Raw genomic sequence first — 24,294 nt, forward strand, 5'->3', positions numbered from 1 at the left:
TTGAGTTGAGGTGGTGGTGCTACTTTACCATAACCCATAACCTTTTACCTGTCTTTACCTAGATGAAAAAACAATGAAAAAAGTAATTACCTCTTTACCTTATTTGTTTGAATTTATCAGAGGGATTTATATGTGATTTATAGTTATTTACTTTTTTCTGAACATCCACACAATTAAATAGGTCTGTTATCTATGATCCACACAATCCAACAATTTTATCATTACTGAAAATTATTTATTTTTAGATTTAAATTATCCTGGATAGCAATGTTCATTTGTACTTTCTTAATATCCAAAGATAACTTAAATGTTGTAAAACATTTAAGACGTGTCAGTGTTCAACTACAAATTAGAAATAATATTTTTAGAAGTCGTAAATTTAAAATGTCCGAAAAGGTGAGCCAAAATAAAACTTACTACTCAGTAGACCCTCAAGTTAAGGGGAATAATGAAGGCAAAGATAAACTCTTAGAAACCTTTCGAAAAAATTCTAATAATACTATCAAAAGTGAGGTTTCACATCATGTTGTACCTGGACGAAGAATTAGTAAATCAGATTTAAGTAGATTATTCAGTTTAGCAAAACCCGAAAAATGGAAATTATTAGGTGAGTTCATTTCTAAGTAGATCTAAGGCTCGGTTATTCATACTTGGTTCAGGGTGATTTCAGATTTAGACCATGTCCAAATTTTTAATAAATTGTGTAACAATTTCTTATCATTTATCTTAGTTCAAAATGTAGGTATTTGACGATTATATATTATTTTTCCAGGCTTAAACTGGACTCTAATTATACAAAGTATAGTATGTAGAATGTAGAATCATCTATCTACATTCTACATTCTACAAGTATAGTATTAGTCATTATGTTTAATATTTTAGGTGCAATCGGATTTTTAATCATATCCAGTACTGTAACAATGGCAGTTCCATTTAGTTTGGGTAAAATACTCGATATAATTTATACAAATAAAGGTGAAGAAGCACAAGCAAACTTAAATAGAGTCTGTGGAATTTTATTTAGTGTTTTTTTATTGGGTGCAGTATGCAATTTCGGAAGAGTTTACTATATATCTATTGCGGGTAAGTAATTATAACTTAATAAAATCCTGAAGTAACCGTATGATTGAAAAAAACAGCATCCAGTTTGCTTGGAAATGATGATTGTTGCCATTCTCCATATATAATCTAAGAGCTGACGACATATTTAGAGAACATATTTTAGGCAAGTTACAATAACAAAAAAATTATAGTTTATTAACTGGTGAACTCAGAGCCCTAAGTCTGGCAGACGGGTTGCGGTTATTTCGCTGCTGCGTAACTCATGACATTTGCAAAAAAAATAAAGCCAAAAAATATCCTTTACGCAACTTGAAATTTGTTTATGCTTAAATTTTAGCATCTATTTAACCCAGAAATAAGTGATATATTACTTATAAATAAATTGGTTGGTTGTGAATGAAGCTTAAAGAAATCAAATAAATTCTCCTGCTTGTCTTAAGAATAAAATCAGTATACCTAATCCAATGACTAAAGAATATAAGGACATGTAACGCCCCTGTACGGGCTGCAGCAGAATTTGTGACCTTAGAGACCTTTCTTTTGGTGGCAAACAATGAGTCACCATTTGGTCACCAGCGACAATTTTAGCGATTTTTAATAGTTTGTGTGTAGTAAACTTTGTATAAACTTTATTACAATGGTGATTAGTTGTTCAGCTTTCAAGTGTAAAAGCAGCAGCGATAAGAAAGAGCCAGGGGTTACGTTTCATAGGTAAATAAACAGTCCACTCCAACTTTTTAGCGTTTTCTTATTGAATTCGATAATTATTCTTCAATTTCAATTAACATCTATATGTACTTGATATATATTGTATTGTATTGTACCTTTTGTTAACATTTTAATACGTTTTTTTCGTAACTAATTAGGATGATACACCATAGGCGTAGTCAAAACAATTATTATCAAAAAATATAAATATTGCTTCAAACAGCTAGGTTAAGAAAAATATGTGTTACGGCACTGTTTGGTGACATCATCACAATTTGCTCTTGGGTGTTATTTGTCCTTGGATTCTTTAGTCATTGGTATAATCCAGAGAATAGGTACATTAAAGAAATGCTAACTTCATGTTAAAAAATGGAAACAGACGCCACCTGGTGTCGCCTGGCAGTACTAGCTAAATTGAGGGGAATTGGAGGGGCGGGGCTTAAAAGAGGGGAAACTTTTAAAAAAATATTTAAGTATTAAAGTATCACTGACTTACCGTTTAAAGTTAATAAACATATTTTTTATTACTTTAATATAATTTAATGTATTAAAAAATATGTCTATTAACTTTACACAGCAAATCAATGATATTATTAAAGACTTACTATTTTCAGAGAAAATTCATAGTAAATAAATTACACATTAGTAAACAATATCATTTATGTTTTAGAGCTGCGATTTATATTACAATAATATTGAAATATATATATTTTTTTAACAATGAAAAAGAATATCTCGGAACCTGAAAAAGAAAGATGATCAATTAATGACTTAAATTAGTTCAAAATACATTTTGCAAATAACTAGTGAATTGGAAAGATAAACATACTATTAAAAAGACATTTTAGTAGTATGTTATCATCTATTTACTGAGAATACATTACATAAGTATATAATAGGTAAATAACATGCATAAGGCACTATGATACAACTACCTGTATCATGATAACACACTAATATGACAAAAAATATATGCTAATTTAAATTCCTTTAATGATCTAATGAAACACAATCTAGCCTCAATGCATGCCATTCCAAAGGCAAAAAAAACTGTTATACCAAATAAATATAAGCTGAATAAAACATAAACCAAGCCAACGTGCATAAACAACCAAAAAATGCATCAAAAAATACTTTTATCAGATCATACCCTTGGATATATTATGTATTTTATATATCGCACATCCCGATCAAAAGTTTACTAACTCAAAATAGAGAATATAGAGAACATTGTCAGGAGAAGTAAAAGAAAATTTAAGTTAAGGCAATATGCTCCTTTTTGCATATTAACGGCAAATAATATAATGTTCATTTAATAAAATTTTACTGGCATCCTTCTGAGGTATAAATCAGATTAAAAGGACATTGTTTTTTTAATAATTGTTTGTTTTGTAAACGTTTTTTGAAGACATTACAGTTTTGAACGGGCTGTGCGATATAAACAAGGATCTTACTATTATTTGAGGTTAGAAAGTATTTAAATAATATAAAACATAATCAAAATCATTTTTCATCATAAATTATAGAGGTACTTACGTGTTTTGATATTATTATCAGGAAATAATACGTTTAGTTAACGCTGTAGTAGTGTTTGGTACGCTGCCAGGCAAGTTCTATCGGCGGGTCTTTGCAAGAGTTGAAATCTAAAAATACAAAAATACGTTTACATCTTAGTTGTATTTACGAATAAAGTATTTGTGTGTAATTTCTGACTTACCAGTTAACCGAATAATCGCATTAAATACATCCAAATGGTAATTTAATATTGTAAAAAAGCAAAATTGTTTTAAATCACTTGCCAGACAGCCCGGCCAGCTTCTTTGTTGACAAAATGGCCGCGGTATCATGATTTAAGCAATGTGAGTGACAAAGAAAGCCAATGCCTGGCAGATGTTGCTTTCTTTGTCGTTGGTCCTGGCACGTTTAAATTTGACTGTTGCCTGTTTTCCCATACAAGTGACACCCCGGTATAATCTAAGTGCTTGCGCTCATATCAAACATATGTTTTGAACTAACCTAACTTCACGAATATTTTTAGAATTTCTAATTCTAGAAAGCAGCAACAAAATTTAGCTATAACTGTAATACTTCATTAAGTAAAATATATAGCAATAATAATTACTAAAAATTTATTGTAATGTACTGAAATTTTAGGATACAGAATGACACAAGCTCTCAGAACAAAAGTATTTAATGCTATTGTTAAACAAGAGCAAGGATGGTTTGATAGAAAATCAACAGGAGAACTGATAAATCGCTTGTCAGCAGATACGCAAGTAGTGGGGCAAGTTTTATCTCAAAATATTTCTGATGGTTTAAGATCCACTCTAATGGTTTTTGCTGGTACTAGTATGATGGTAAATATAAATATAGTACAATTTTTTTAAAAGTTCCTCAATATGGGCGATCTAGTTACGAAAATTGGTAATTTTTTTTTAATGAGAAATAAGTTGGCGTTAGCGAATTCAGAAATTGATTTACTCTTTGATTAACAATAACATTTTTCAGGAGGTTGTCAAGTTGACGTTAAAGTTAGGTTATTAGGTGGTTGTCATAAATAAAAACATAGATTATTGAAATTATTTAATAAGAAAAGGTATTTTACCGCAGATCCGAAGAGATTTTACTTAAAGGTATTTTATAAACTTTCTCAGTGAGAATATTAACTCCCCTGTTTCTTATAATTCAGTTAAAGGGACGTAAGAACTATAGGAAGTGAATTTTTGTTTTCATGTTTTGACTATGTCTGAGAGTTCCTAGAATTATCAAGATTATTGAATAATTATAGTTGTTTAATAAGTAAAATTAATAGAAAACTTGGAAATAGGATGATACGTTTTATGTTATAGTTGATAGATCACCCCATTTCTCTTAATTTGTTTTTCTTTCAGTACAGTTAATCACAAATTGAATTGATGCGTGCAAAAACAGCAATATATTTTCAAACATCTTATTTAAATAGTTCTTTTATATACTGTTAAACTGTATCAACTACAAAGTCTTTAACAAAAAGTTATAAGATAATAAATTTTGTAGATATAATTTATGAAAATTTATATATAAAGATTAGAACACAATCCTCTGAGGGAAAAAGAAATACTCAAAAACTCATTAAATATACTTTATTAAAAATAACAACATACAAAAACATCCATTCAAACTGTAATAATCAGAACATTATCCACATTATACCTTTATTAAATTTGTATTGACACTCCTGTCAGGAAAGCCAGAAATGTTTGTTTATATATTAACTTATTTTAAATTGCCAGAAACACATCAGAATATGTCACAACCACAACTATAGGTTTGGAATCAGTACTAAATTTTATACTTAGTAAGTGATTATTAATATAGAGTGTACTATACAATGTCCTGCTTATTTATGAAATGTTTGGTTTGGTGTTTGATATTCTAACTACATCTATTACAAACCTTAAGAGCTTTTAGTGAGTAACTGTATTTTTTATTATTCTTTGTGTATCATGTAAAGTAAAAAAATATATATTACAAGAAATATAAAAACAATGCAATAGATATCAAACAGATTCATAAAAACTACTTACAATTATTGTACATGTTATATATGTATTTCAAGAGTTATTTGATCTTTGGTCCCATTACCAACATTACCTTATTTAGGTCTTCTCTACTAACTCAACTTTTAAACTTTCTTTATATTTTCAAACTGATTTATAACAATCTGTAATGCCCGCCCTGTTTCCTGAAAGACAAGTTTTAATCTATTTATTATCATATACATATTACAAACCTGAAAATTACTGATACTTTTTACAAACATATGGACTAATTTATTTTCACGAATTTGTGGCGGAGTCAATAGAGAACAACGGCATACGGTCGAGTCGGCCGCTGCTGGCACTTATACGTAGACGTAAAGAATCTTTTACGTGTATAAAAAATAAAAAAATATAAGAAATGCGCATGCGTACGTAAACGTTTACGTGTTTGTAGGCCGACTCGACCGTATGCCGTTGTTCTCTAATGTTTTCTAATACGTTTTTAAGCGTTTTACACATTTTGAATATCTTCCAGCCTATTCCTCAGTTCTTGATCAGTGAAAAGATTTCGGCATACGGTCGAGTCGGCCGCTGCTGACACGTATACGTAGACGTAAAGAATCTTTTACGTGTATAAAAAATAAGAAATATCAGAAATGCGCATGCGTACGTAAACGTTTACGTGTTTTTAGGCCGACTCGACGGTATGCCGTTGTTCTCTAATATTTAGAAAAAGGAACCGTAAACGTCAATGTCAGTCAAGTGTCAGAGTTCAATTGGATTTACCACAGATTATCGATTTGAACTACAGTCTATTCCAGTCTAGAGATTTTCGTTTTTTAAGCCTCCCATACTGAAGTCCGCCATATTGGGAAGTTTTAAATGAATACAAGTATACTAACTGTCACTAGCAAATTGCCATGGCGACACCAGCCATCTTGATTGCCATTTTATTGAAAAATCGATACCGCGAGCTTTATTCAATTTATTTTCCACTTCGCTCGTCGTTAACAAGCCTACCGGACATAGGAACAGAATGTCCTACAGTTCTTTGAATATCTCTTTATTAACTGGTTAGGTTAGGTTAATTTATTTTAAAAATACAGACCGGATATTTAGAGTGACAACGCGAAATATTTAGAGTGGCTAACTTGGGCTTCCCCCAAAAACTCTTATCCGTCCCTATATCTTTTATATATTATACTGTGTGTCTATATTTTGTTATAGTTAATTACTTATATATAATTTTAGTTTTATATGTCTCCGAAATTAGCATTAGTTAGTTTGGGAATTGTTCCTCCGGTAGCAGGCCTTGCAGTTTTATATGGAAAGTATGTAAGAAATATATCTCGAAGTCTTCAAGATTCATTAGCAGATGCAACAAAGGTAAATATTTATCACATTATATTATACTGTTATCGAAATACGGCCTCTCTGAGCGAAACTGGTATAGGTAACAAACACAGGGTCATTTAAACGTGACCCAGTCAGATGCGACCATCATAAATCATTCTAAAACCTAAAGCCAACTTTCTTCGTTCTTTTTTTTTTCATAGATTGTCTGTACAGCCAATTTTCACAGATTGTCTGTACAGGAGTTTGATAACTTGGTTGAAAAATTGTCACCATATATATCAAAAACATATGCACGAGAACCCATTTCAACTGGAGAAATGGTTTCAGTTACTTTTTTGCCAAGAACAGTTAACTTAATAGGACTGCTCATTCAGCCAAAAGTGTCCGCCAGGTGCATGCGAAAACTACTCGCTTTGTGACGTCATTGTAGTCCTTGTCATGGTTATTAGTCCTTATCCGGCAACCAATAATACACACACGTGCATTATTGGTTGCCGAATGCAAAACGTTCATTATTTAGTTTATTTATTTAAACACCTTATATGTATGCAGTATAGAAAATCAACTGTATAAATCGTATTAAATACTCGAATAATACATTTTTAAGAACAGCAGTTTCCAGCATCACCTTTTGCAGGCATTCTTTTTAGAGTACTTCCATATTTTGCTTTAAAATAATTAATAAACAATATCGTAGGCACTTAGTAAGCACTTTGTCACATTCCACAACACAAAATGAACGTATTTATACACTCTATAACTCTAAAAACTTTAAAGACACCTTTTTCACATTTAAAATTGACAAAATATTTAACTCAAAATTTCTCAGCTGTTATTTTTATAAGTTTACCATAGGCAACTAATAATACACACTATCATGACTTGTCAATTTCGTCACAACTGTCAGCTGAAGCGCAGATGAGGATGAGCAATCCTATATCCTATTAGTTTACCGTTCTTGCTTTGCGGCAGCGTCGTCAAAATAATCGATAACCGGATCACAACACCATTCTGCGCAAACGCGAAACTTAAAATCGCGCGAATATCCGCAAAAAGTTGAAAACACTTTAACTTTCCCGCACCCCGAATTTTAAATCTTGCGAATCGCCAAAATCTTAAAATTTCTGACAGCGCCGCCATGATCAGTAAAATTGGACCAATGCGAGCAGTTTCGTAAAATCGCGATTCGCGATTTGCGTCTACATGAACAAGGCTTTACATAACTGTTATCAAAAGTCATACAAAATAGTGACGTGATTGAAATGGCGTCACTAATTTTAAAATACAAGGTATGTTTCTATGATAGCCTGCATCCCGGGAGCAGTACAAAAGTTATGATCACGTCACTGATATTGAAAATCAAGATATTTGTTTTTACAATAGCCAATAATATCCACATAGCTAGTAAATAGTTTATAAATTAAGTTGTAATTGTATTTTAGTATCTTTTTGTGAGTACTGTTCAACCAAATATGTTAATATACTGATCAAGTCTGTGTTGTTTTTTAAAAAGTAATTGTCTCAGTCACCAAGGAAAACTAGCCTGCATCCAGGGAACAGTATGAAAGTTATGCTACTAGCACACAGATTATAAACTTTGTTTTTTCTTTATAGTTTTTCGTGGTCCAATTTTCGGAATCGGGCACTAGTTAGGTTACTAGTTTGCGCACATAGCACGCCCACTTATGGCCTCTAAAATTTTGCACAGCGCCTGACCGGCACAGTTATTAGAGATATATCGGAAAACCGAATAGCGTCATGCAGTATTTACGCGTACCTTATCATGGACCCGCTAATAATGTTACCGCCTGACGTAATTTGCGGATCAATTAGACCAAGCGCTATTTCTAAATAACGTTTAAAAATTGCTTAAATGAGCATGTGCGGGTACATTTGATAACCGGGGCCGGCCGGCGAGATCTTTTATTTTAGGTTATGTTTGAATTGTTTTGAATTATTACTTTAGTTTTATTAGGTAATTTGATATTTAAGTAGCTGGGATTAGTTTTAATTAAATAAATATGGCCCAAAATATGGATTCCACCTCTTCCAATATTAAAGAACCTATAAAGTATATATTTAGCAAAATATATATTAGCAAAATATATATTTTTGCCCTAAACCCACTGGTAGATGTTGAACAATGAAGCACTGGAAATAAGCACTTTAGCCCTTTAGTTTTAAAATACCCAGTAAACAAAACAATTTCAAAGTTTTAAATTCAAAGTTAGGTTAAGTTTAAATAGCGGACGCGACGCGAACAGAATTCTTTCCGATCCGATAACTATAAATGAAGAGAGTTAATACCACCTCACGTAAAGGAAATAACACCTGGCCTTATTAACGTCCATGCACGCTATTTGGTTTAGCGATGTCTCTCTATTACGCTGTTTATTGTTATTTTACGCGAGTTTATTTTTGCGCACAGGAAATTTTACTCGTTTGCACATCGTGATAAAAAACAATTTTCCTACCACGAATTAGGGATAAGATTTTTAGCTAAGCTATTAGTTAACAGTCTATAATGTATACTGAGTTTCATGGCAATTTGATTATAAACTTTTTTACCATATTGTAGTATGTTTCTTGGGAGAAATACAATATTTAACTATTCACAAATGTTGATCCTAATATATATAGATTACTATTGTGAGATTCAAGCTAGGTTTTTTTGTTTTATAGGTTGCAGAAGAAAGGATTTCAAATATGAGAACTGTTAAGGCCTTTGCTCAAGAACGGAGAGAAATGGAAAGGTACAAACACTCAGTTACAGATATTTTAAATTTAGGATATAAAGAAACTAAGGCCAGAGCGATATTTTATGGAATGGTATGTTTTTAATCGTAATGTGTGTACTTATTTTTGTTAAAAGTAAAACGTAACACACTTATCTATTTATATTTATATATTTTTCTTTTTTCGGCATTCTTATATTAGCTGAAATCCTGCATTGAGATTTTTCTAATGAAGAGTACAGTTCAAAAATGCACAGCTAATATATAAATTATTAAACTTTAAATAAAAAATGGTATTATTCTAGTCTACGCTATTCTGATATATCACTTTCTTAACTTTCTTTTGAAGTTCCAGACAACATATTATTGTATTCCAGTGTTTTAAATATTTCAAAAAAATACAAAGTTGTTTGAGTATTTTATTCAATTCAATTTTATCGTTGGCACTATTAATTAGAAAGATAAATCAGAACGAAAAAAATGTGGAATAGAATCAAATGACAGAACGGCATTTCTTTGATTCCAGTACTTACCGGTGGTGGCCACAATATGAGGAGACACAAAATATTCTTCTAAAAGGGACGAATTATGATGCTATTTTTGCTTAAAAAAATAAATAAACGTCTACAGGGTGCTACAAATTCGTGGTACGAACATTGGTATCTCGGAAACCGTAATAGATACGAAGATGGTTAAATTGAGGCAAAGTTGCTCCGTGGGATGTTCACCAACTTGCTATCAAAAAAGTTACAACAATTTCAAGGATTACTGAGTTTTTTGAGAAAAACGGATTTTTTTGAAAATCAATTTTATTTTTTCCTCTCGTTACTTTTTAGAAAATCAAAAAACTAATTACACATTCTCATGGCCACTTTATTAGGGCTAACTAATAGTATTTTTAGATTTTCAAATTAGCTCATAATTTGTGAGATACAGAAGCCAACTTATTTTTTTTTGAATTGGTTTTGAAATAACTCGGTCTCCTGAGTACAATGATATGCCACACTTGATATTTTTTTTGTTTTGGGGTACCTTAAAAAAATAAAACTATTTAATTATTACTTAAAATAATTTCAATTCCGGCTCTAGTTTTTTAAATTATTTAATCTGATTATATTCATCGCCACAATATTGATCAGCGCTAATTAACATTGAATAAGAAATAATATCCAGGTCAGCAATTAAAAAGATAAAAAATTGGCGAGTGGAAGTTTTCTCGGATTTTGTTTGATTGGTCGTGCATCTCCGGTATCAATTTTATGTTGTACTAAATTGGTACGACCTCTCTGCCCTGCTTCTCCTTTATCAAACACATCTTGATTCTTAATTATTAGGTTGCTCAATTTTCTACTACCCTGGGAAGATAATCCGTTAACATTTACTAGGCCTTCGCGATTTTGTCCGGAATTTATGAAGCCGAAACTTTGGAGGCTTCCACGCTTCGAATGACAGAGGATATTGAACAACAGTACCCTAACAGGGTTCCCTTCTTCAAGGACACTGAATAATAATTAGTGTTATATACTCTCACCGGTAGTCTTTTTCGCTCATAGCAGGGCTTTTCCTACAGCGACCTCACGTTCTATTTCACTGTCATGGTTCCTTGGCTCCAACAGAGTAATACTCCCATTATTCATTTTACCTTCCAGGCAACCATCCAAAAATATCCCACAACGCTCAGGGATTGAAACATCTTCTGCTACCACCACGCGAAGCGTCTACTCACGTTTTCGATGAAGAATAACTTTTTCTCCATTGACTTTTCCCTGCCTGAACTTCAGTTCAAAGCCTCTGGTGGTCATGACGTCCATTCCGAGAATAAGTTCATCTTCGATGTCTGCTACTAACACTCGATGATCAAAACAGGTGCTCCCGATAACAAAATTAAGATCTACCTCTCCATGGATGAGAGCGGAGCTTTCTGTAGCAGTACGTAGTCGCCATTGTGTTGTTTTAATCCTTTTTGATGTTTTAATGATATCTGGTCTGATGATTGTTTTGGTCGCACCCGTATCCAACAGCATGGTCCGTAACTCTCCATCCACGAAACCATCCACAAAAATGCTGTTGAACTTGTGTTGTAGCGATGCGACTTGAGCAGTTTTTGTTGGAACCTCGATGTGTGTCCCTTTAATTCGACACTTGACAAGTGCGGTTCAGGTTTTTTTTCTTTACAGTGACTTCTTACGTGTCCTTTTTTCAATTTCAGCAAGTTCAGCAACAAGTCGGTCCTTTCTTGCCTATGCACTCCATGACTTTCCGTACAATCCCTTCAACGGATTCGTCGGAACACTCATCGATGTGTCAACGCCTCAAATTCTCGGGCACGTGCTAAACCCATGGTAACAGTATCTGCAGGATGTCAGTCGCATCTCCTCGCAATGCGATAGTCAAAACGGATTGTCCAGCCGTTCGCTCTCGCAGCGGCTTCAAAATGGCAAAAATAGTTGGCCCAAGCGGTTTTCCGTCAAGCTGTGCCGACTTCATAACTATCTTTGTAGCAGCCTCCAACCAACCTCCTGGATTCTCCACTGTCTAAAAGATAGAGGTGGCGCTCGAGAACTACATACCGTAAGAAATCTTGACGTCAGTAACGGTCTCCAAAAAGACTGTCACAAATTTGGCGCCCGAGCAGGGACCAATTATTCATGGGTCCAGGGACTTCACAAGTTGAAGCCAAAGCCTTTCAAAATGGGGAGAAACCGGGTAAAGCTAGTAAAGCGTTAAAAGCTACTTAACAGTGAGAGATGTTAGAAGCTACTTAACAGTGAGAGACAACCCGACCTACACCCACCGCTCACAATGTTATTCTACGATGTTTGATTTATCTTCTGCCTCTGGATGCGGGTACCACACACTGCTTATAGTTTATTGGAAATTTAGAAGTGGGGTGTGGCATTTAATGGTCACTCCGACCCTGCCACTTTTCTGGAAAGACTAGAAGAGATTTGTAAAGCACAGCGCATTCACCTGTTGCTGCCCCAGTTGCCAGAAGTTCTAAACGGAAAAGCTGCTCTATGGTACCGTAATAATGTAGCAAACATCAGGACCTGGGATTATTTTACGCGAGAATTTAGAATTTTCTACTATCCCGTACATTACGAGGTAGACTTGGAGGCTAAAATAAGTCGTCGACTGCAACGACAGATCGAATCCGTCACTGCTTACATAACCGATCTGCAAACATTGATCCGTCTGCACGGCAGCATATCTCCAAATCAAGAGCTGCAGTGGTTATATCGGAACCTATTACCTGAATACCGTCAGAAGAAAAAAATATGTAATATTTGATTTTAATAATTCAAAATTAATATGAGACTGTGGCAGTATATTTTATTTACGAAGATATTATTTTCCAAGTTACAATAGTTTAACATCAGCAAAAATTTGCCGCTCCATTATCCTGCCAACCTAGTAATATAACGCCTGTATTTTGCACTACAACCCAGGCAGTATACTACCTAGGCAGCTGCCTATCTTGCCTAATGGATAAAGCGACCCTGACGTATACATTGATAGTACAGTAAAAGTAGCCGAGTATTATATGTAAAGGTGGAAAAAATTAGTAATTAGCAACGCTGGAACGTGTTATCCTTTCCTCACTTTTGAAAATTTCGGAGCGGTTCGGCTTTTTCCGGAATTATATCGCCAAATATTGTTTATTCAAATTTATTATTATTTTCGTTTAATTTTATAAATGAAATACAGTGTGTTGCATACAAGAAACTTTATTTTATATAAGGACGCATGTATGAAGTACCTATGAAACATTGGAAACCGACGTTATGCCACGATCCACGATGGTTTTTGCAGTTCACAGCACAGCTTTTTAAGTTTTTAATGCCACTTTTTCGCAAGTATCACCGGTTGGAGTAAATAAAACTTGAATTAAACTCACAAGTAATTATTGCTTACTTTGAAAATGGACGCTATAAACAATTTTCGGAATTTCTTTAATGAGAGCGGTTTAGATTTTGAAAGATTATTATGATTTTTGAAGATTCTGACTTTAACAAGAGAAAATTATTTCTGTTTTTGTTTGCCCTTGTTCTTAGCGACCGCTATAGCAGCGCCAGATCGCGTATAACGGTCGCGACCCAAAATAATTTCGCGACCTAAAATTTTTACGGGCTTTCCAATCTAAACTTGTTGCATTTATCTATGACAGTTTTACAGTATTTTTTAGACAAACGAAGCACTTTTGTTTATAGGTAAATTGTGTACAATTAACTTATTTTGATTCAAAAAACACGTAGTTGTTTTGTGTCCACGGAATATTGGACCTCCATGAATATTCTCAATTTTTTTCTCAGAAACTGTGCGATGTGACTTTTATCAGAGATAAAAAAATAAGTGAAACAAACAGGTTAGTTGTTAGATTTTTTTCTGGCGTGCGTAAGTGAAGAAAAGCGTTTAACTAGTACTTGTGGACAATTTATGTAGGGTGGGGGTAGTTTCCACCCTTGCCGTACTTCTTGAGAATTTCTATATCCACGAAATATTAGGACACCCTGTATATTATTAACAATGCAATGCAACATTTTTTGTAACAATTCCTTCAAAGTAATTTAATTCCGAGGTTTGTTAACCACAGGGCCTTAAAGCACCCCACTAGTGTTGGAACCCGTATACATTTCTTGCTCTACTAAAAGTATCTACCGTACACTATAAACTTTCATTTTTCTAAACCAAACCACAATTTGTATTTGATTTTTTTAACAGTTAAAGCAATACTTATAATCACTAATGTATTATTTTAGACAGGGTTTAGTGGACAAGTAATAATTGTATCAGTACTTTATTATGGCGGAGTTATGGTTTCTTCTGAAGAACTGTCAGTTGGACATTTATCGTCTTTTTTACTCTATGCTGCTTATATCGGCATTTCGATTGGAGGCCTATCCAGTTTTTATTCCGAGTTGAATAAATCGATTGGAGCAGCAAGTAGAATATGGGAAATAATAGATAGGCAACCAGCTATTCCAATTGCAGGTATTTTTTTCAACAACTAAAAAATGTTTAGCGTACGTGTAGAATGACCAAAGAAGATGGCCATAACTGAATTTTCATTAGAAGAAAAAAATCTAAATTCGTAAAAAAATATAAAGCTTTCCTCCGTCATATTAGATTATATTTAACTTAAAATTCTTCAAGTACCAAGTCATCAGTATTCTTAATTTTTAAGTAATTAACAAGGTCTCTCTGTACAAACGGAAACTGGCTTGTCAGTAGTTCTTTACGCGCAAAACAAATTTGACTAACCGACAAAGAAGTGCCTAACGTTCAGGATGTATATCTCCTCCTCTCGCCAGTAGCAAAAAAACCAGCTAAAATTATATGTACTATCGCATTTAATTTTACTGAAAAAACGCGCAATGTTTGTTAAATTGTAAGACAGTGCCCCTTAGCGTCTACGTTCAAAAGCTTATGTTTATTATTAATATGGTATAATATAGAATAAGAAACGCTCTTTTAAACGAGCCCTCACTTGCTGGATTCCGATCATCCAGTCCAGAGTTATTAATATTTAAATAGAAACAGATCTAACCTTCCCCCACCACTTTATTTTGGTAGATAGGGGAAAATGGCTTTTACAAAAAATATTCAATATTTACTGAAGATTATGAAGCTATTACTTATAATACACCTTATCTAGGCAAAATTGTGTAAAAACTCCATTTTCGTTCGACAACCGAAATCGTTCTACAAACTTGAAAATAATTTCCAGCAATTTCCCATAGGCTCTCTAGTTATAAATATTTTTTTCCGCAGTCCCTACGGCTAATACTTTCCGAGATACAGCCGAGAGCTATTCTTAGTGGGACACCCTGTACGTTGGAATCGTCTGGTACTGATATATCGTCTTCAGATAATCATCTGAAGACGACATATTTGCGGAACATTAAAACATAACTGACACTTCGAACCGTTTTTCTCGCTTTTACCGGTATTCACTGTGTACTATCTAGGCGCGAGAAAACGGCTCAGATCGGCGCCGGCTACCGGTAAGCGAAAAATCTGCTTGCACTGTGTTTCCACACAGGCTACAAAGCGAGATCCTGCAGTAACCAGCCTTTCTCTCTGAAGTGCAAACAGCATGGCTTCGAAACTGGTAGCCAGACTGTAGATTAATACGAACAGAAGCACAATTGTCATATTTTACTTAATAGTAAGCCCAACAAAATTGCCATCAAAGTACGTAAAGACTGGAATTTCGACGAACGCATAAACACTGCCGGAAAAATTGGAATTAAATGGTAAGGACATGGTTACGGAGTTACATTCTTAGAAACAGATGAACATACCTATATACAGCTGCTATGCTTAAAAATATTTTAATATTCGCTGTGACAAATCTGTATTTTGCAGCTTCTTTAGTTTAAAGCAAAATAAAAACACTAAATCACCACAATACACCAAAACACTTTTACTTTTACACTGGACGCGCGTTTCGCTAACCATGTTAGCATCATCAGCAGATGATTATAAACTGAAGTACAATCTACAAGTTGAGCGTTTATATACTCGCCCAGTGGGCACTCTAGTGGCGGAAATCTAACTGTTACGCTCAGTGGGCTCTGAGATTTTGCCACGCCCACTCGGTGCCCACTGGGCGAGTATATAAACGCTCAACTTGTAGATTGTACTTTAGTTTATATGATGATGCTAACATGGTTAGCGAAACGCGCGTCCAGTGTAAAAGTAAAAGTGTTTTGGTGTATTGTGGTGATTTAGTGTTTTTATTTTGCTATATAACACCAAAGGTTCCAACCCTCAACTGTAATTCTTTAGTTTCATAAAAAAGCAGTAGCATAAAGTAGCAGAGTGATGTGAAAACCTCATGTCTGTGTCTCTATTCATAAACGATAATCCCCACAAAACACACGAAAATGAGGCACCCTGTACATACTTAGTGACATTAAATATCGGTTATTTACTTTGAATAAGAAGACTAAGGAAGGAGCATAATGCTATCCATGTATTCATGCATGGTGGGCGGAAAAAGCTCTCTAGGGTGTTAATCCTTGACAGTTCTGTTTGACGATTCATTTGAATTTGATTTGAAATTTTGTGGATTTGTCAGTCTTTACGGAGCTTATTTTATGTTATTTATTATTTATTCTACTACTGATAGTTGTATAAAGGTAGTAAATCTAGATGGAAATTGTGGCAGAACTTAAATTAACAGTGACACTATCGCGATTTATCGAAAAAGACTCTAAAATTGTTGGTTGTGTAGCGTGCGGTAGATCTCGGCAAAAATTGAGTGAAATAATGGAACAACTTTTCGCTAGTAAGTGACTATATAATATACATACGTGTAGTAAACCGATCATTTATGAAATTCACTTAAATTAACTAAATTATATATTTTTCTTGCATTTTAGCTTTTATTTATTACTTGTCAAAGATTAGATGTCAAAGAATTTAGATACGTTAATTTGACTTACCTGCTTCAGTAGCGTATCGGATGTTTGTGTTAATAAATACTTATTATAACTTATCTATTTTTATTAGAATTATATATTTTTATAACAATTTTAATAACTACCAACATTTATTCACAACGTAAAATAAAAAAGAAACTATTGAGTCTACCCCACGTCTAGCCTACATCATAGTTTTACATTTTTTAAAAAAAATTAGAACGACACTGATAAACCGGAATTTAAGTCGGCCATATTTGAGGCCCATCGCGGTGTACCTAAGATTTTTGATATGTTCCTTCCTTAGTCTTCTTATTCAAAGGTTATTTATGGTAGTTTTTCATTAAAAATAAAATTGACTTAATTTTAATAATTTATAGGTGGCGTAACACCCGCTGTAGAACCTAGAGGTCACATCGAGTACAAAAATATTAAGTTTAATTACCCTTCGAGAAATGATGTAGAAATACTTCGGAATTTAGAACTACATATAGAACCAGGAAAAATGGTAGCAGTAGTTGGGCCTAGTGGATCAGGTACTAAGTCTTACTTTTTTACAGAATAATTTGTTATTCTTATTTATTTTACCTTATCAGGTAAGAGTACTCTTGCAGCTCTGTTGTTAAGATTATATGATCCCTTAGAAGGAGCTATATATTTGGATGGCCACAATGTTAAAGACTTGGACCCTGTCTGGCTCAGAGAGCATATTGGGACAGTAAGTCAAGAACCTGTTTTGTTTTCAAGGTAACAATCGTCTTTGCGTTAATTTTTAAAGTATTTTAATCTAGTTACTAATCCAGACTTTGGCCTTACTATTACTCGGTTTACTTCAATACTCGGTATTCAAGTATACTCTGTTTTTTTTTCTCAGGTAAGATTTCGACAGACGATGACAGAAGAAAAGCAGATGACGTTCCATACCAATCTATTTATTTTACTAAAAAAAGTTTCTAATAATTTTTAAGTTATCTATGGATGGGTTTAAATATAAATCCGTCATGCGTCGTGTCTTGTTTTTAACCAGTTTTATTGATTTATTTCAAAAATGACAGATTTGTATTTCAATTTTATTGGTTTGACGGAACGATGAACGACAAACGGACGCCGCACAGTGGGGTATTTGACACAGATAGTTGATCGAAATTTTTTTATGTAGACCTTATATAAATTATTGCTATTTTCAATTAAAGAGGAAATAATATGAACAAAATAAAGGATAATTCGTCGATTCTAAAAAAGAAAGGAAAATCATTGTTCCAGTGTTTCCACGGTCAGTGCCACTAATGCGACTGATCCGCGAGCAATGCCCATACCACTAAAGTCGCTACTAATGCCAAATTGTGTTATACTGCTAATGGCACTAATGCGATCGCTTTGTACACAACAATGCCATCGCGGTTTACACCTCGCATTAGTATATCACTGATTGGCAAATTAGAGGAAACCAAGAATGTTTTTCTCATTTTATCAGCAAAGTCGCAAAAAGTCGCAGTATTTTATTTTACTGTATGAAAGCCCAATGTTTACTAAGTAAAACGTATATAGACAATATGCTGGATTCTTCGAAATGCGTAACTAAATCTCTAAGTATAATAAAAATGTCACAAATTTAATCAAATTTTCTGAACGTCTAACTTTTAGTTGCAAAAAAAATCGTTAGTATAGAGAATATCAAAATAAATAATACGTTTCTGTAGAATACATACCTGCAGCTTGCTGAGCCATTTTCAATCAAAACAATAATATAAACGTAAAAAGAGCACAAGAACAACAACAATTTATAATTTTAAACATAAAATTTGGCCATTTACCTCTTATCTGCGAGCAGTAACAACTTTGACGTTTCGTTGAAACAAATGAATGCAACTAAACACACCCATAGCAACGCCATTCATGGCAGACATGATTATGATTTAACTTATCATTTATCTTTGTTTGGGAAATCTTAAACACATTTGCTTTTTCGAATTTCGATCACCTTTTTCATGCTAATACCCCACCGTGCGGCGTCAAGTCAACACTTTAAAGATAAATTAAGAATATTTCAGTATCGAGTTTCGAGTCCTCGGTTCGTGCATTTCCAGGGATTACGATTACTGCCGGCGCAAAAGTAACGAATTAGCTTAGTAACGAGTAACGAGTCCTAAATTCAAATAGTAAACGTTACTTCGAGTCCTCGTAAAGTAACTGTTACTTTGTAACGATTACTTAGAATTTTTACATCACTAATGACTAGTATCCAGTAACTGGCACCCGTTTCACTCGTACGTCAGAACTGGCATGGTAGTGGCACTGCGTACATACCATAGACTCAAAATAAAATATAGACTACACTATTTACATCTCAACGCGGTCAAACAATCTTTTTTGTACACATGTTTACTTCTGGGTACAGTCGACCGAGCCTTCCTCATCCAGCCTATGTTGTCACGTCTTTAATATTATCAATATTTTTTTTTGTTGTTATACACATATATTGAGTTATTAATACTACATTTTAATAAAGTAGGTTTTAATATTCCATAGATGTATTAAATAGTCCTTATACTACTAAATTATAAGTCGGATGCTGTTTAAAAAGGATAAGTTGTTTACAATACGACAACACCGATTAGAGGCGAGGGAGCCTATTCATTCATTTATTACCTTGTAGTACGCGTCGCACGTGTGCGGTAAAGCTTTGTTGCCGCTATGTCCCCGGCTGTATTAACGCATTTTCTTAGCTTGTAGTCCTTAAGTGTTTATTTTATTGACTTTTTCTGTTCAAGAACTATAAAATATGGTTCGCCAGTGCCAAATTTGCAAGAAATTTGACTTAAATAATCCATTTAAGTCTTGAAACGACTTTCGACCGGTAGGCAACTCTCAATTTACCCATTGGGAGTCAGTGGCGTTGTTGTAGAAAGGCGCTTATCTAGATAATATTTTAGTAAAATGTAAAATCTGAATTTTTTCTCTTCCTTAGCATTACATTATTTACTTACTTACATTGTAACAAAATCATTATTATAACCCTGTTAATAATTAATAATGTTTTTATTAAAAATATATTCCGGTTTATTCTAAAATTATCTTCAGAATCTAAAATAACATACAAGAATTTTAAAATGATATTACATTATGAAACAATATTTTTTAATATACCGGGTCGTCTCAAAAGTGGCTCACCCCTATAACTTTTATTTTTTCAGATAAAAAAAACAGATTTGTATGTTAGTAGGTATATGACATAAATTAGGATTTATTGACATATTCAATTGTTTTTGGTCTCTTCCTGTTTCACCGAAATGATTACATCTTTTGATTTTTAAAGGCACCCTCGGTATATTACTACTTTATTCGATATAAAGTAGAAATATACCGCGGGTGCCGTTTAAAAATTAAAAGTTTTCAAATAGTAATTTCCGGTGAAACAGGAAGTGACCAAAAACATTGAAACGCCAATCAATCCTAATTTATGTCATATACTAACATACTAAATCTTGTTTTTTTATTTGAAAATATAAAAAAATTATGGTGATGAGCCACTTTTGGGACGCACCCGGTATAATAAAGACAGTACCGCGTTAAATAAATGTAGTTTTCATTTTATCCACTTCCTATCACCTTCCTTGCTTTAATGGAACAGATTTATATTTTCTCTAATTTACATAATAAGACATCACTTAACCAGAAAAAAATTACAACAATCATATTTTTTTTCTCTCCCTGTCGCCGATTCTATTATATCTGTGGAATAGATCCTGTTTTGATTAATATTAGGGGTTGTAAATGTTTGACTAAAATTAATAATTTATTATTATTAATTTCAAAAATTACGTAATTTCGATTATAAAATTTCTTCTATAACGTGTATTTTATTATTTTTATGCTTTTTGGACTCTAAGACGTTTTTTTCTAAATTTTTATTTAAAAAACCTGTCCTAAATCTTAATAAAATATAAAAAAGTTTAAATACGATATATTTTTAATTTAATTATAGCTTCATTAAAATAAAAAAATTACCCGGCTATGATACGGAGAGTTCAGGTGTACTTGAGAAACGAAAGACAGTGTTGTGTTTCTCGGCAGAGTCGTCAGGGAACGACCGTTACGACAGAGACAACCTATCTATCGCTCGTGTCGCACTCGTTATAACCTAAAACAATAACAAGACATTGTCTGACCGCATGTTCCAGCTATTTATGAATGAGATGCTCAGTCTATATTTTATTTTAAGTCTATGGTACATACGTTTTCGTGTCAGTGATTGACACGGAATAGTGTTTATAATAAAATAAAGTATATTCTTATTTCAGTTCAATACGTGACAATATTCTTTATGGTGCGAGGAATCCAGACGAAATTACAGAGGATGAACTAATTCGAGTATCGAAAGAGGCAAATGTATATGAGTTTGTAAAGCAGTTACCTGATGGTTTTGACACAATAGTCGGGGAAAGGGGAATAATGTTAAGTGGTGGACAAAAACAGAGAATAGCTATAGCAAGAGCTCTTATTAAGGATCCTAAAATCCTTCTACTTGACGAAGCAACAAGGTATGTAACTTATATAATGGGCTCTTTCACTATATTTTGGAATTAGCATAATTGAATAAAGCAATTAATTCTAGAATTTTCTGCTATCTCACTTTCGAAAAATTTGAAGTCGTTCTTAAGAAAATAAATAAAAACAAAAAAGCCCAGAATAAAAATCCGCACTTTATTTTTAATACGTCACACCTGGCATGTTGAAAAGTGGCAACACGGCCGGGCCACCATGCTGACCCACCACCACCTCCACACAAGGCTATTCAACCTTTTCCAATATGGCGGAGATAGAAGTGCTTTATTTGGCGCGTATTTTAAAACCTGTTTTATTTCCAAATAGACATTTTTCACACAAATGTCGGCTTAGATTACATAATATTTCACTCATTTTTTAATATACAGGGAGTCTAAAGCTCTCCACATAAGTATGGAATTTTTTGTATTATTACTTTTATGAAAACATCAGTTAGTTACTTTTTATAAAAAGGTCTGCTTTCTCAGAAAATAGGTAGGTAGTGTACTAGTGTGTAAATATTCAAACTTGAGGTAGCATATATAGGGTGTTCAAAATCATCGGAAAAAGAAATAACCAGAAATATATGACAGAAAATTGCAATATAAACTAAATATTCAATTGCAAACACTTACCTACCATAGTTTAGAATTTACTGCACGTTTGATAAATATATACTATTATGGACAGTATAGGAAGTTACTTGTCTTAGTAACAGCCTTGGTACATGCTCTTGGTGTAAACTACACTGACTTGGGTCATAAAATATGGAATATTTTTCCTATGTTTTGCAGAATTACACAAATGGGAATAAATTTAAACTATAATAGGTGAGGATAACTAAAAAATATAATATGTGTTTCAAGATTTTATATAGAAAAAAAACTAAATACCTTTTTATAACGTCATTCCTTTTTTTTGTATAGTTCTTCAATAAAATATTGGATATTCTGAACAAGATGGATTTAATAATAAATTCTGACGTATGTGAGGGGCAATTGTGACCTAAAAAAAGACTTACATCCAGGCCATTTATATTTTCAAATGTGAATGTTGTCAATATCTTGTGAGGTAAGTGTAAGCAGTAGCCATAACTACATCCTCACTAGGGTTAACAGAGGCTTTGGCCTTTGGCCTTTTTGAGGCATATTTAATACACTTCTTACCCGAAAACTACTAGTAGGAGTGAAATTATCTCTTTTAATAGCTGTCAACCATTTTTTACGAAGCTCGTCATTTTTGGGGAATATAAAAGCAGAAACCTTGGGACCCCGTCTATAATTCTCGTGACAATTTGGAACAGATATCTTTTGATTATTGTAAGTAACCATTATAAAGTACTATGCAGACTGGCGGTGAAGGCTTTTTACTCATTTAGGTGTAATATCTTGATAAATACTTCTAGTCCTTACCTTAAAATAATTAATAATAGAGGAGTACGACAAGCACAAAAGTTTGAAGTTTACGCTGTTATTTTATCACAATTTTCTGATCACACCATGCACTGAACACTAAGAACTAAGCAAACGTGTTGCAGAAACACAACAAACTAGAGATAATTAATTATTTCTGGTATGCAATCGGAACGAGAAACCACTACCGGCTTTTCAGTTTAAATGTAAACAATTTAAAAATGCGCTGCCTTCGCCGCCATATTTGCCTTGCCCATATCATTTTGATTGGCCTTGAGTTGAGGTGGTGCTGGTCAAATCAAATCGCAATGTTGCCAGTTGTTGGCTGGCGCACGAGCACGGTTCTGCAATATGATTGGGCGTATTTTTCATACGTCATCAATTGGCGCTTTAAAATTATTTCAAACTAAAGCAATTTTGAGGGCCTATAAAAAAATTATTCAATGTCATGGAACTATTTTTTTTTGGATAAATATACTGAAAATAGTCTTCTATTTCAGATTTTGTCCTTGAATTGGGTTTTTTATTTTTTGTGAAAGAGCCCATTGTTTGCCATTGTGCAAACATAAAATTAAAGAATGTAGTGGTTCTGGAAAATAAAAAATGTTTTTCAAACTCAAGTCTCAGAAAACTCATATCCCTGTATAATATTATTGTAGTGCACTAGACGCGCAGTCTGAGAGATTTGTTCAAGAAGCATTGGAGAAGATAATGAAAGGTAGAACAGTTCTAACTATAGCGCATAGACTTTCTACAATTCAAAATGCAGATTATATTGCTGTGCTGCAAAATGGGGCAATTATAGAACAAGGAAGTTATCAAGAACTGTTAGAAAAGAACGGTGTTTTTAGTGAATTGATAAAGCATCAAACATTTTAAAATTCTATAAATAAATTAGCAAATCCAATGAAAACGATGCGACAGTAGGCGTAGAAAATTCAGTTCGATGCTTACGCATTTCTAAAGCTGAACCGTGATAGCAATAACAATACCGGAATTTTATTTAAAACTGTCGTTTAAGTGTAAAAAATAAATACAATCTAAACTTAAAACAATAGTGCTTAAACTTTTTATATTTAATAGTTGTAGTAATTAATAGTAAATTAATAAATGTAGTAAAACTCGAACTGTAATATGATGTCTACTGTAACTTGTTTTATTTCCATCGTGTACATACTAGCCCGAGTCACTTTATTTCCGTGGTCTGTACTTTAATGCATACGACAGAGATAAATATATACGACCAGTTGACAGACAAAGTGACAAAACAAAAAGCAGTATACAGTGTTGCCGATTCGTACAAGAAATAAAATAATAAACGACGATAATATATCTAAGGTATTTAATAATACTAATTTCTGTTTAAAGAGTTCTGTAAGAATCTATTACAGCTGTAATAAAATGAGTAGTTAATTGTGAAAAATAAAATTCGTAAACACGTACCTACCAACAATCCTAACCTACGTCAAACAATCCTCATTTTTGTCATGTACTAACATACCAAATCTCGTTTATTTATCTGAAAAAA

At 33.2% G+C, this 24,294-nt stretch overlaps 1 protein-coding gene across 1 annotated transcript; it reads left to right on the forward strand.

Moving 5' to 3' along the window:
- LOC115876409 (ATP-binding cassette sub-family B member 10, mitochondrial-like) lies at positions 1-23,904 on the forward strand. The gene is made up of 11 exons (XM_030892185.1): positions 1-181; positions 246-607; positions 883-1,083; positions 3,925-4,127; positions 6,543-6,677; positions 9,330-9,476; positions 14,143-14,374; positions 17,190-17,345; positions 17,406-17,556; positions 21,111-21,350; positions 23,426-23,904. Exons 2-11 carry the CDS (start codon positions 268-270, stop codon positions 23,643-23,645), a joined length of 2,025 nt encoding a protein of 674 aa, XP_030748045.1. The 5' UTR covers positions 1-181; positions 246-267; the 3' UTR covers positions 23,646-23,904.
- The last annotated feature ends 390 nt before the right edge of the window (positions 23,905-24,294 follow it).

Source organism: Sitophilus oryzae, unplaced genomic scaffold (assembly GCF_002938485.1).
Source record: "Sitophilus oryzae breed Bouriz unplaced genomic scaffold, Soryzae_2.0 scaffold_1436_pilon_pilon, whole genome shotgun sequence".
In the NCBI taxonomy this organism is placed as follows: domain Eukaryota; kingdom Metazoa; phylum Arthropoda; class Insecta; order Coleoptera; family Curculionidae; genus Sitophilus; species Sitophilus oryzae.